The sequence below is a fragment of the Pygocentrus nattereri genome, chromosome 7 (assembly GCF_015220715.1).
Source record: "Pygocentrus nattereri isolate fPygNat1 chromosome 7, fPygNat1.pri, whole genome shotgun sequence".
Classification (NCBI taxonomy): domain Eukaryota; kingdom Metazoa; phylum Chordata; class Actinopteri; order Characiformes; family Serrasalmidae; genus Pygocentrus; species Pygocentrus nattereri.
This window is the reverse complement of record NC_051217.1, coordinates 8335902-8348793: the sequence shown is the minus strand read 5'-3', so window position 1 is coordinate 8348793 and position 12892 is coordinate 8335902. Positions and strand designations below refer to the sequence as shown.

At 40.6% G+C, this 12892-nt stretch overlaps 3 protein-coding genes across 3 annotated transcripts; 1 reads left to right on the top strand and 2 right to left on the bottom strand.

The window, feature by feature from the left end:
• Positions 1-1393: 1393 nt before the first annotated feature.
• On the bottom strand, positions 1394-8017 carry LOC108411334. Its single transcript, XM_017682887.2, has 7 exons — positions 7578-8017; positions 5658-5881; positions 4818-4916; positions 4584-4685; positions 4036-4149; positions 3759-3867; positions 1394-3673 (listed from the first exon to the last, which is right to left on the bottom strand). The coding sequence occupies exons 1-7, from the start codon at positions 7684-7686 to the stop codon at positions 2106-2108; spliced, it is 2325 nt and encodes a 774-aa protein (XP_017538376.1). The 5' UTR covers positions 7687-8017; the 3' UTR covers positions 1394-2105.
• A 657-nt stretch (positions 8018-8674) lies between these two features.
• Positions 8675-9738, top strand: zgc:112052 (protein C19orf12 homolog). Its single transcript, XM_017692995.2, has 3 exons — positions 8675-8838; positions 9042-9224; positions 9319-9738. The coding sequence occupies exons 2-3, from the start codon at positions 9065-9067 to the stop codon at positions 9582-9584; spliced, it is 426 nt and encodes a 141-aa protein (XP_017548484.1). The 5' UTR covers positions 8675-8838; positions 9042-9064; the 3' UTR covers positions 9585-9738.
• A 667-nt stretch (positions 9739-10405) lies between these two features.
• On the bottom strand, positions 10406-12833 carry LOC108411498 (cytochrome b-c1 complex subunit Rieske, mitochondrial-like). The gene is made up of 2 exons (XM_017683131.2): positions 12608-12833; positions 10406-11087 (listed from the first exon to the last, which is right to left on the bottom strand). The coding sequence occupies exons 1-2, from the start codon at positions 12768-12770 to the stop codon at positions 10477-10479; spliced, it is 774 nt and encodes a 257-aa protein (XP_017538620.1). The 5' UTR covers positions 12771-12833; the 3' UTR covers positions 10406-10476.
• Positions 12834-12892: the final 59 nt, after the last annotated feature.

Genomic DNA, 12892 nt, shown 5'->3' with positions numbered 1-12892 from the left:
TTTGCTACTTACAGTACTGTGTAGTCACAGACCACACTTTACGTATATTATTGACAATCAAAATAAACATTAGATACTATTATTATTTTTCAGGAGATATTTCTGAGGAGATTAGGTGTAACATAATCCACTTGCATAAAGAAGAGGAAAATCTGAGGAAAATGAGTGAACATTAGTTTCCTAAACTGGATTTAAAAAGTGATTAAAAGGTGCAAGAGTTGGCAGACCCCCAAGACCGTCATCATCAGATACACAGCACTTAAAGCTTCCATCTTTGAGAGAGGAGAAAGTCAAGCCCCACTCTCAATTCAGATCTGAAAAAATCCATCCTTCAACAGTCTGAATGGATGTGTAGCTATCAAGAGGTCATTACTGAAAAAAAAGGAAAGTCGAGACCTCAGCATCACTGTTTGCATTACTCATGTTGTGAGAGGCAAAAACAGCAACCAGGTTCCAAGACTGAAATTTGGAGGTGTAGAAAAATATCCCTGAGTATTTCTTTGAAAAACAGAAGACAAGACTCTTAAAAAGAAGAAATGGAAGCAGTAATAAAGGCAAACAGTGGACACGATACATACTGAAAAAAAATAGATTTAGTTGTTGAAGCATCTGTTTACTTTTCTGTGTAATTTGCTGAAAAAGAATCTATTTCAACTGGAAATTAAAAAAAGGGTGGTCTCTGCACAATACTATATAATTATGAAGGCTCACAAAAACAATCATGATATATGTTATGCATCAAAAAAAGGTATTGTGGTAAAGTTTTGCATCAAATCTACCTCACAGAACAAAATCAGATTTTCAAAATACATGAAGGGAGCATAAGATTATACGGAAGGTGCTGTAAAGAAAAATAGTAGTCTTTCCAGCAGGTCTTGAAATGTGCTCCCCTTATCTCGGCAGTCCTTTAATTAATAAACAATTAAATAAGGTACGTTTGGAATAAAAAAGGGACAAGCAGTGAATCAAAGAAATTGATGATATGTCTCATTACAGAAAGTGTGCCCTTGTTTGCTCATAACAATAGAAAATATTTTGGAAACTGTTTAAATGGGACTTAAGAAGCTGTTAATATACTTTGGGGAGGGTGCGTGAAAGCACCGAAGTAGGGGAAATAGGAGGGGAAACACTGTAGAAAATGTATTTTTCTTTTCCAGGTTTACTACTTTACCATTATTAACATTACATTAAAAAAACAACAATGCACTATTTCACATCAAACGAGCCTCTTTACAACTCAAAATTTGCATTATGGAAAAGCTAGGAAAATTAGTGGAACTCTGCTTTAATCATTTAAGTCAGTCAGTGCTAATGTTTGGTTTGGGTCTTTCTGAAATAGCAAGGATTTGAGATAATGTGTTTTTAAAATAAGCACACTTTGAAGAGGATGAAGTACAATAAAACCAATTTTATAGAGACTGTAATAGAAAGGTAGAGAAACGTAAATGAATAGAGAATGACATGATACTTACATAACAGACATTGCATCATATACTTAAACACTAGAAAACAAATTTACTCATTAGCCAGATCAAAATCAATACCGCATTAATGGTGCAAGATTCACAGGACTAACCTTGAACTTTCACTCTTCCAAAACATGCCCACTTCTCTCCTATTCTGGTTTGGCATCGTGTCTATTTAGAGTGACTAAGTCAACATCACGTAGCAAATGATAAAAGAGAGGGTCACTATGGCAATGATTTTGAATGGAAACTTAACGTATGCTTTAACAAGTCACAGGATCTCACAAACTCTTTTTCCCCAGAGGCAATGTACATGTTGGTAGGTCATGGTAGGAATAAATAAAACAGCATGAGGTTTAAAAAATTACATTCTTGTGACTTGCCTTCATCTTGTCTTGATTAAAAAGTCTTTTTTAAAAAACATGTTTGAACATCAAACTTACTGCATATTGTTTTGTTGAGCTATCCATACAACTGAATACAAATCTAACAGATCTTAAGGCCTGCATTGTGTAAAGCTGCCAGCATGGAAAACTGACAGTATCACAAACCTCTGGTTAATGATCAATAAGAGCTTGATATTAAGCAAATTATACAACTGCATGTGTCCTTCATGATACTCCTCACCCTGCAGTCCACCTAAAACTTGAGTCTCTTTGACGGAACATAATCAGGATCATCAGAGTCTAGTGCGTCAGATTCAGAGTCTGAATAGAGTATGTTTACATCAAATAATTCATTTTCTTCCCCATCTTCATCCACCTCTTCGTCAGATGACTGACTGGTGGCTACTTGTGGCAGCGTGGTCATTGAACAATCCTGCTTGCTCAGTCTGCAGAGCAGCACCTGAGGCTGTAGCCACCTGTTCAACAAGAGGAAGCCCTGCGTCTCCAAGGACAGTTTCAGCTTGCCTCCTGGGACACTGCTTGATTCAGATAAGACATCTCGATCTTGCCTTGTTGTAGGATGAACCTGTATACAATCGGAGCTTGAGGTGGGGGGCATTAAGGATAAGGGGTTTGAAAATGAACAGGGCTGATGGCGTAAGGATGCTGGGGAACCGGTGGTGAAAACTGGTGAGGAAAACTCCTGCTGAATTGAGGATGAGGCTGTTGGTGAAGGCAAGATGTCATGATCTTTTCCAAGAGTGGTCTGATTTACTGGGAATGCTAAAGGACTGTCCGAAGATGATATTTGTGGTGAGGGTGACTGGAGTGAGAACAATGGTGAGGAAGACTCCTTCCTGGCTGAGGATGAAGCTGTTGGCGAAGGTGAGATCTCATGAGTGGACTCAATAGTGATTTGGGTCACTGGAAGGATTAAAGGACTGGGTGCAGATGACAATATTTGTGATAAGGGTGGCTGAAGTGAAAACACTGAGGATGAATCTATTGGTGAAGATATCTGTGAAGATATCTGTGAGAAGGGAGGCTGCACTGGTCGTGGTGATGATGCGATTTGCTTAAGGTGAGAAGGTGATAGAGATAGTTCTTCTGAGATGTTCAATTTTTGGAATGAGGATGTTCTAGAAGTATTTTGCTGAACTGGGGGTATAAGCAAGGAAGAGGTTTGTGAAGAGCTGACTGGTTGGATTTCAGACCCTGAAAGATTTGTGGAGTCTGGATGAGAAGACAAAGATATGTTTGTAGAAGAGGAGTCTTGGAGTAGAGATGCAGAGGACCGTGTCAGCCTTTGAGGAGTAGATAGGAGAAGGGGTGCATTAGGTGATGGAGGAGTGCATTCTGAATGAGCTGCAAGGATGTCCCTTTCCTGAACCTTGAGCTCCTCAGAACATTCCAAAAGGATACTCTTCATTTTCTTACCATGTCTGGAGCACATGGGCTCAGTTGTGACCTCCTCAACTTCCTTGTGTTCTGCAGCCTGTTGTGGCTCTGCCCTCTCAGGATGCTGAGGATCCATACATGAATCTATATCAGCCTGGCTTTTTTCAGGCACCAGAACTGACCTGTGCTTCAACATCATCATTTGTCTGTCCAAATGAATCTTCTCTGAGCCTTTCTGGATCAACAAAGGTCTCTTATCTCTACTCAGCCATGAGCCCTGGGAGCATGCCTGCAATAGCCCTTCTTCCTCTGCCCTTGCCTGAGATAGTCTAAGAGCTATGCAGAAATGCCCAAGGGAAGGTCTATTAGCTTCAGCTTCATTCCCTTGCTTGGTATCATTATGTCCATAGTGGGTTGCCAGTGCTGGAAGAGAGGAAAATATAATGCACCATGCTCCAATATTTCACAGATTATTAGACACATACTTGAGTGAGACCAAAATCCGTACCACATCTTAGAAGCCTCTTCAGAGCTGTGGGCTGGGACGTAATGTTACAGGTAAGTAACTGCTGCAGTATGTCCTCTCCCTCCTCCAACAGCAATGGGTGTTTCAGTACCTGACATGACACACACAAAATCACTTAAATAGACAAGGATGGACAACAATGCAAACAATCTTTAATCCACACATACACTACCATGCAAAATCCAGAGACCACCCTTCATTTCTAAATTAAGTAACTGAATAGTGGTCTCTGACTTCTGCACTACATGAATGCCCATACCTGGTCAATACGAGTTGGTTGACGAAGGGCTTTGTCCAGCTCTTCTAGGTATTGTAACAATCGCTCTTCCAGTTTCAGTGCATATCGCTCTCCGTACTGCTCCTCCATCAAATCCTACAAAGTACAATAATAAAGAAAATGATGTAATAACTACATATATCTTGGAACACATATCTACATTATGATATTTTTCCTTTGAGTGGACTACTATTCAAAAAGCTACACCAGCTACAATACTTGCATTGGTACTTGCAATTAATATTGTCTGTGATAACCCACCCTGAATACTCGTGCTGTCTTTCTCAACTAGTGTGAGAACAGATATTTGTAGTTTTATTTTCCTAAAACATATTCATCTATATTGGAAAGAGAAAATTAATCTTCATAATTCCTGATACTTTGAATTGTTAAAATATGTAAAAATATATAAACAATCAGGAACAAAAAAAAAAAAACTCTTCTTCGGTCAATCAAAAAGAACAGGATAATGGATAAAAGTGATTATAGCACTGGAATGACAAAAGCATAAGCAAAAGCTGTTCACTCACTCTGATATAGGTTTTGCGCATGTCTAGGTTTCTTGCCAGAGACTGAGCAAAACTCCTAAAATCCTGCTGAGTCCTCTGCATTAGCTCAATATGTCTGTGACTCTAAGTGATGTAAAAAAAAAGAGGCAGTTCAGTTATGTTGAAGACAACAAATATCAATAAATGGCAGGTTATCTTTGCTAATCTCTGAGGCTTTGGTGACCCCTGGAGGACAAGGACACAAATTGCACTTACACTTCTGCGATACTGGGGGAGATGATCGGGAAAGAACCTTGCGATCTTGTCAGTGATGCTGTCCATGCTCTGGTCATCCCACAACATCCACATAATAACCTGAAATATAGAATGTACGGTCATACAAATGCCTGCACTGCATTAGCTAAGCATTAAAATAATGCTATGAGCTGGTTAAAGACATAGCATTACATGTACGACACACTGACAATCACGCTGTCATCAAATAAGCACTTCTCTCCTTCAAAAGTACTTGCTCAAACATGCAGATAGTAGTTAGCATTTGTACATCATTTTTGTTACCAAGCCCATGTAAAACGATACAATGACCATAAGAAGAAGTGCTTGTGGAAAATCTGTCCATTCAACATCTCTGGACAGTTATTTCAAGTTAAACAAGACCAGACTGCTTTCTCTTTGAATGATGAGAGATGTAGAAACCCAAAACAAGCTATGCTATTTCTTCAAACTAGTGAACTGTCCCCTCCTCCCTAAGAACTTTGGCTTTAATTAGCTTTATGCATTATATGTATGCATAATCACTGTAGTGTAGTCCCTTTGCAGTACCTGCTTGTTTTGGGTGTTACTAAGTTTTGGCTTTGTAATAACAACATGCAGCTGGCCAGAAACTGAGCAACCAACTGTCCAATTACATTTTGCCCCCTAAAATGGTAGGACTGTGCACAAAAAGGGCTGTAATTCTCATAAAATTCACTTGATATTGATGTTCACTTTAGTTTCATAGCCACTGTTTCATTTTCAATATGCTATGCTGCAGAGCCAAACACATAAATGGCCAGTGCATATTAAACACAGCACAGAATCCCAACAACGTCTTACCAAAGTCTTCAGGCCAAATATTATCTTCATGTGTTTGATGGAGGTCACTAAATGAGGCAGTAATGTGTGAATGACATCTAGGAACTCCAACACTCTTTCAAAGTGTTTAATGTCTCTGGCCCGCACGACCATCCAGGCTTCAGCCGCCACCACACGGATACTGCATGGAACCTCAAGACTCAGATGGCCCCAGTCACCTTCTAACCACAGTGGGGGGCCTAAAACTTTTACAAAAGACAAAATAAGACAAAGTAATGAGTAAATGTAGCACTGAAGAAGTATTAAGCACAAAGCTGTCTGGAAGGTAAGAAAGCATCTGGAATGAAAGAAACAGCAGATTTGATTTTTTTTCATAATGGTACATCAGTACTAGTATTTCAGTGCTATCAGGAGCTCTTAACCCAAGCAAATCATCACAGTGACCCACACAAATTATTAAATTCATTCCTCTCTGATCTCACCAGATTATATGTAGGTTAACTGCTCATATACAACTGATCAGACATTACATTAAACATCCTTGATTCTACACTCATTGTCCATTATATCAGCACCGCTTACTACATAGATGCACTATGTATATGCACAATTACAGACTGCAGTCCATCTGTTTCTCTGCATCCTGTGTTAGCTGCGTATACTCACAGAGCAGGTATTACTTGGGTGGTGGATCATTTTCAGCAGTGCAGTGACACTGATGTAGCAGTGGTGTGTTAGTGTGTGTTGCACTGGTCTGAGTGGGTCAGACACAGCAGTGCTGCTGTAGTTTTTAAACACCTCAAGAGTCACCCAAAAATATCCAACCAACAGTGTCCTGTGACCACTGCGGGAGGACTAGAAGGTGACCTACACAAACTGTGCAACATCAGATGAGCTACTCTCTACGACTTTACCTACAAGGTTGACTAACAGGTTAGGTGTGACTAAAAGAGTGTTTAAAAACTCCAGCATCACTGTTGTGTCTGATTCACTCGGACCAGCACAACACACACTAGCACACCACCACCACCATCACATCAGTTTACTGCAGAGCTGAGGATGATCCACCACAGATGAACTACAGTCTGTAATTGTAAAACTACAAAGTGCATTTAGGTGAAAAGTGGAACTGATCAAATGGACAATGAGTGCAGAACCAAGGAAGTGGTTTTAATGTTACAGCTGATCGGTCTATGACCGTGTCTGATAAGGTCTGTTTACATTCTAACAACGAAGCATAGGCATAATAGTTTATCATGAAAACATCGTTATTATATCTTCATAACATCATTTTAAATATCTTGGGTCAACCATCCAGAGCAATGGACAGTGTAGAAAAGAGGTGAAGAAGAGGGTGCAGGCAGGATGGAGTGGGTGGAGACGGATGTCAGGGCTGATGTGTGACAGAAGGATAGCAGCAAGAGTGAAAGGGAAGGTTTACAAGACAGTAGTGCGTCCTGCTATGATGTACGGTTTGGAGACTGTGGCTCTGTCTAAAAGACAGGAGGCTGAGCTGGAGGTGGCGGAGATGAAGATGCTGAGATTTTCGTTGGGAGTGACAAGGATGGACAAGATTAGAAATGAGCAGATCAGAGGGACAGTGAAGGTGGAGCAGCTTGGAGATAAAGCCAGAGAGGCCAGGTTGAGATGGTTTGGACATGTGTTGAGGAGGAATAGTGGATATATTGGGCAAAGAATGTTGGAGATGGAGCTGCGGGTAGAAGGAGAAGAGGTAGATCTCAGAGAAGGTTTATGGATGTAGTAATTACCCGTAATTGTACCCGTAAATGTACCCGTAATTACACAATTCTACACACGAAACTACGTATTTCTACACAAGACTCACATTTTGAAGTAGCCAGATTTGAAGCAGGCGGGAGGGGGGGGGGCGTCTTAAAGATCATTGTTTTGCAAAGTAAAACAGAATTCATCTTATCTCACCCTCTAAAACGTCCTCCATTCGATTACTCCAGGCATATTCGATGATCCACAGAGGCAGGTCAGAGATGAGGCTGGAGCAGGTCTTCTCTGACCACAAACTTTCATCCATCCCCTGAAGAGCCCACCAAACCGTCCACCACTACGTTCCTCCTACAGTCTCATCCCCATAACTGCTCTGCCCCCTCTAATGTCCATTCTGGGGGACTTGTACGGACAAGTTCTGCCAGCTGACTCAAGGCACCCCTCACATCCGGGTTTCACGCAAGTTTCGTGTAATATAAGACTGACTCCGAGAGTCAGGAGGTAAAACAAAACAGTTCTTTTACTTTTTAACAACTTTTCGTGCTTGTTCAGAAAGTTCTGTGTGAAATCAGCTCAACAAACCGGTCCAGTAACATACTGAAATAACTTCGGCAGCGTCAACCGCGCATTTTTAGAAATGGGGTGATGAAATTTTTCAAAATAAAAGTACCTTCAAAAGGGCTTGCAGAGGAACACTCAGAGGCGTTTATAAAACAAAGCATATCTAAACTAATATCTTAAACATAGACGGGACAAAAAAACATGTTTACACAATTAGTAGTTTAATCGAAAAATCTCATAATTAAATGATTTAATAAAAATCCAATACATACGTAGGTTATACCATTTAAGGATTCACACAGATTTACCTTTTTTTAAGAAGTCGAACTGAATTCCACTCTAAGTGGCTTTGCTGTAATCCAAAAGTATGGCCATAGCTCATGTTATTTGGCCGAGAAATTGTGACTTAGAACTTATAAAGAATGGCTTCGGTATTTCTATCTGGAGTATTACCAGAGGGTTTGTTTAGGTCATCAATCATTTAAAATATAAAAATAAAGTATGAATTTTATCTTGTGACCTTTTCAAATACATTTTGCCTGTATATAATTTTGAATATACTATTAAGGGAGCTAATTGACGTTTTTCTAATTTAGGGTAGCTTATACACTACTTGATATATTTCGATGATGTTTCATAATGACACCAAAGACAGCTAGAAGTTCAGCTTCAACGTTACTCCAAGACTTTTGTTTTGCAAAATATTGTACGCATGACCAGTGCAGCAGACTTCATGTGCATGACGTCATGACCAGCACGTAACGGTTTAGGTTATTTCTAGCAGTGATTCTGCAGAATGACTGTTTTGATGTAGCCAGCTGACCAGAATGGACATAACGCCTCGTCGCGTCGCCCAGAAAGGCCTGTAAAGATCTGTGAATGAAGTCTGAAATCTAAAGTATGTATAGGGTTTTTGTCTCTGTATTGATTGGTTGTGGGTTGGGCTTATAATAAAACATTATTGTAGAAGTATTGAATCCACTGAAAAATAGAGATCTATTTTTTCTTTTCCTGTGTTTGTTTTTTTGGCTTTGCTTAATGAACAGGTTAATATGGTCTATATCTTTGAATGTTTATCCTTCCATCTATCCCCCTCCCCAGAAACAGAAGGTCTGCTATCCAACATGTCCCAGCGTGTCGATGATGTGATGAAGCTGTGCTGCGAATTGTCTGCAAATCAACAAGTAAAAACCGCAGTGAAGCATTCCGGGAAAGGGGCATTGACTGCTGGGGGCCTTGCTTTTGCTGGTGGTTTGGTTGGGGGTCCGCTTGGCATTGCAGTAGGTGAGTATTCTTCAGGATTAATGGTAACTATATAGATTTTAATATAGACGTTATCCTTCTTGCTGTGAAATTGATCATTGTTTCTTATTGAAAGGTGGGGCTGTTGGAGGACTTTTGGGATGCTGGATGACAAGTGGTCAGTTTAAACCACTACCTCAAGTCATCATGGAAATGACAACTGAGCAGCAGCAGAAACTCTATGAGGACATCATGGCCATTGTGGGGTCAATAGACTGGACTGATGTAGCACAGTTAACTACCATAGTACTGGGAAGTGCATCACTTCAACAGCAAGTGACTGCTGCTTTACTGAACTACATTCACAAGGAGCTTCAAGCAGAGGTTCATTATATAGACTGAAACCAAAGCATAAAAACTAGATTAAGAAGGGTATTCAACTTTACTGCTGCACATACATTATGTATTGCCAGTCTCTGAGCATTAAGAGTATTTGTGGTAAAAAAAAAAAAAACAAACAAAAAATAATAATAAAAGAAGTGTTGAACTTTTAAAATGTAAATGATCAATTTAGATACATTCCATAATAGCATTATTTCAGTAGGAGTTCAGTGATGGCGTTATAGTTTTTCTGTGGTAGTGTGATATTATTTAGATTAGTTAGATGTGCACCACCAAGGCCATTATGCCTTACTTTGCTAGATCTCCTTCACTACAGTAAAACTGACTTGTATTTGAAAACTAAACCATTTCCTATAAATTGAGATTATACATCGCTGCTGTCCGAACAAAACCTTGTATCTTCATTTTTTACATAATTTGAAAATGTCCTATACATTGTGTGTAAATTTCATGAGGAATGGACTAAAAGAAACAGTCCAAAACTACTTGGGATAAAAATTCTGGTTCCATTGACTTGCATTGAAAGTTAGTAGCTTTTTCCTTCTCCTGTAAAGTTACCATTTTGGAGATACTAGGTTTTGTTCTGACAGCAGGGACATGCAGCTGAAGCAGATGCTCAGGAAACTGCATGGGGGGAAAAACCCATTTCACTTTTGAATTCAAGGATTCAAGGAGATTTTATTGTCATTCGCATCACATGGTACATGAGGTGGAACGAAATTAAGATCTCATGGTCCAGTTTACACCCAAGAGCTGTTATTAAAATAGATAATAAATAGAAGTACACATTACTGACCCAAGAATATGACAGGAATGTTTGATAGTTTTAAGAAACATATTTATTACATGTTTTGGCCAGACAGACATAAGAATAACTAGAGAATGTCCATATCTATCCAACAATCACTATGTTTTCATCAGGAAACTCATAATAAGGCACCTCCAAGTTGAGGGGTGCAGGTCCCTTTCTGATCCTGCCCGAAGCATCGTAATGCGACCCGTGACATGGGCAGTAGTACCCACCATAGTCGCCAGCATTCGCGATGGGAACGCAGCCAAGATGAGTGCACACACCAATGACAATGACCCAAGAAGGATTGAGGACACGGTCTTTGTCATGCTGTGGGTCCCGGAGCTCCGACAGGTCCACGCTAGCCTCAGTTGTGATCTCCTTCTCAGTTCTGTGGCGAACAAACAAGGGCTTGCCTCTCCACTTGAAGGTCATATTCTTCCCCTCTGGAATATCACTCAGCTTGATCTCAATTTTGGACAAGGCCAGAACATCAGCAGAAGCACTCATTGAAGAGACGAACTGAGTAACTACCGTCTTAGCTGCGTACACCCCCACTACAGCAGTGGATGCTGTCACCAAGTAAGAAAAAGCCCTTCGGTTCTCACTGCTGTCTTGAGCAGACTTCTTAGGGTCCATCACCTCATGACGGCGATAGTCAGAGAAATCGGGGATCCTGATATCAGTGTGGGCATAACGCACTCCAAAATGCCCTACCAAAAAGATAATTTGAGAGGGTCAACAGAAGTAGGATACAGATGTTTTTATGTAAAGAAATAACCCAAGAACAGACAACATAGCCACATTTTTTGTTCCAAAACATACAAGTTAGTTCACTAACTCAAATGTTTTCATATCCCTGGCTGAAAATATAGCTCTGTATATACAATGAGAAGCAAAAATACTGAGCCAATAAGGTGAAAAAAATCCTCCAAACAACATTGCCCATACGGTTTCAATTAGGGGTCACCTGTTGAAGAGGAAACTGAAGAGTGAGAACACTCAAAATAAGCACCAACTGAAAGAGTCTACCATAAAGCTTGGTCGAGTATTCCCATCTAACAGGAGTCTGGTGAGGTCCGTGGACTATAGACTATCTTGCTTTACTTTGATTTGTTCCAAAACTTAAGCTCAGCTAAAAATAAATAAATAAATTTTTTTTTTCTTCCATATGGATAATAATGTACAGAAAACATTGCACATATATAAAAGCAGCTATTTTGCGATTTAGTCTGGAATCTTTTGAACTGGAATACACATTTTATGAAGAACTTTATTTTTAATTGCTTACAAGTCCGTTCAAACTCCTGGCAACCATATGGGCGGATAGTGTTTCTACAGAACAGGAGTGCCCGACCCTGGACCCACAGATCTACCACCATTGAGAGTCCATCCAACACAGCAAGCTCTTAGTCAGATGGCCACAAAAACCTCCCATTACCTGGAAGTGCTAGAACAGGGTTGGAGATAAAGCTGTGGTAGATTTCCTAGACCAGGATTAGCCATCCCTGCTCCAAAAAATCCAGTTTTCCGTTTGGGTCTTGTTTGTCTGGCTTGTTTGTTATTACTCTGACTGTCTCCATCCACCTCCTTTTAGTTAACCGCTCCAAGCATAATTGCATTTTCCTATTAATTCACTCCTCTCATCATATTTCCAAAAGTGCCCAGTGACACATGAGGCTTGATTTGTTCAGTGATCCAATGAATAATCAGCCAACAGAGTCCTGTATAGTCCTGGATATTTTTGGTTGGTGGACTATTCTAAGTCCAGTAATGACACTGAGGTGTTGAAAAACTCCAGCAGCGCTGCTGTGCCTGATGCACTCAGACCAGCGCAACACACACTAACACACCACCACCATGTTAGTGTTACTGCAGTGTTGAGAATGATCCACCACCCAAATAGTACCTGCGCAGTGAGGGTCCTGACCACTGAAGAGCAGGGTGAAAGGGTGCTAACAATGTACGCAAAGAAACAGATAGACTACAGTCCGTAACGTTAACGCCTGAACTCCCAAGTCGTGTGGTAAGAGCTGACAAAATGGACAATGAGGTTAGAAACAAGTTAATGTTACGGTGCACATGCAGCACATTTTACAAAACATTAGTTTTTTTACAGATATCACTGACAGCTAAAGATAATTTACGCCAAAGCGCCCTTTTACCCCGTCTCTCTGCCTGAGCTAACTGAGCTAAGCAGATGTAGCCCGGTAGCTGAGGGCGCAGTCCGTACCGCTGAACAGAGCCGAGTCTCCGCTGCTTCCTCTCTGCTTCACCGCCGCATGTCCACTGCTCGCAGCTGCGGGCACTACAGCCTTAACCTGCCTGGACAGGAGGACCTTCGCTGTGTGCAGGTAAGGGGACAGAAAGCCCGAAGGTCCGGCTAAGGAGACCATCTTCTACAGACGGGAAAGCTGCGGTCACAGCGACCCCTTAGAGGGCCTTTCACAGACGGAAACCGTTTATGTAAGACTGCGCAGGACGCCGGATTAAAATGTGACATTTACCTGGTCTTTAG

Excerpts from the sequence above, each read along its gene's own strand:
- LOC108411334 (XM_017682887.2), bottom strand. The coding sequence starts at position 7,686 with ATGGATGAAAGTTTGTGGTCAGAGAAGACCTGCTCCAGCCTCATCTCT. Across the intron at positions 5,882-7,577 it reads AATGGAGGACGTTTTAGAGG|TTTTAGGCCCCCCACTGTGG; the intron begins GTGAGATAAGAT and ends CTTTTGTAAAAG. Across the intron at positions 4,150-4,583 it reads TGCGCAAAACCTATATCAGA|GATTTGATGGAGGAGCAGTA; the intron begins GTGAGTGAACAG and ends TGTACTTTGTAG.
- zgc:112052 (XM_017692995.2), top strand. The coding sequence starts at position 9,065 with ATGTCCCAGCGTGTCGATGATGTGATGAAGCTGTGCTGCGAATTGTCT. Across the intron at positions 9,225-9,318 it reads TCCGCTTGGCATTGCAGTAG|GTGGGGCTGTTGGAGGACTT; the intron begins GTGAGTATTCTT and ends TCTTATTGAAAG.
- LOC108411498 (XM_017683131.2), bottom strand. The coding sequence starts at position 12,770 with ATGGTCTCCTTAGCCGGACCTTCGGGCTTTCTGTCCCCTTACCTGCAC. Across the intron at positions 11,088-12,607 it reads AGACTCGGCTCTGTTCAGCG|GGCATTTTGGAGTGCGTTAT; the intron begins GTACGGACTGCG and ends TCTTTTTGGTAG.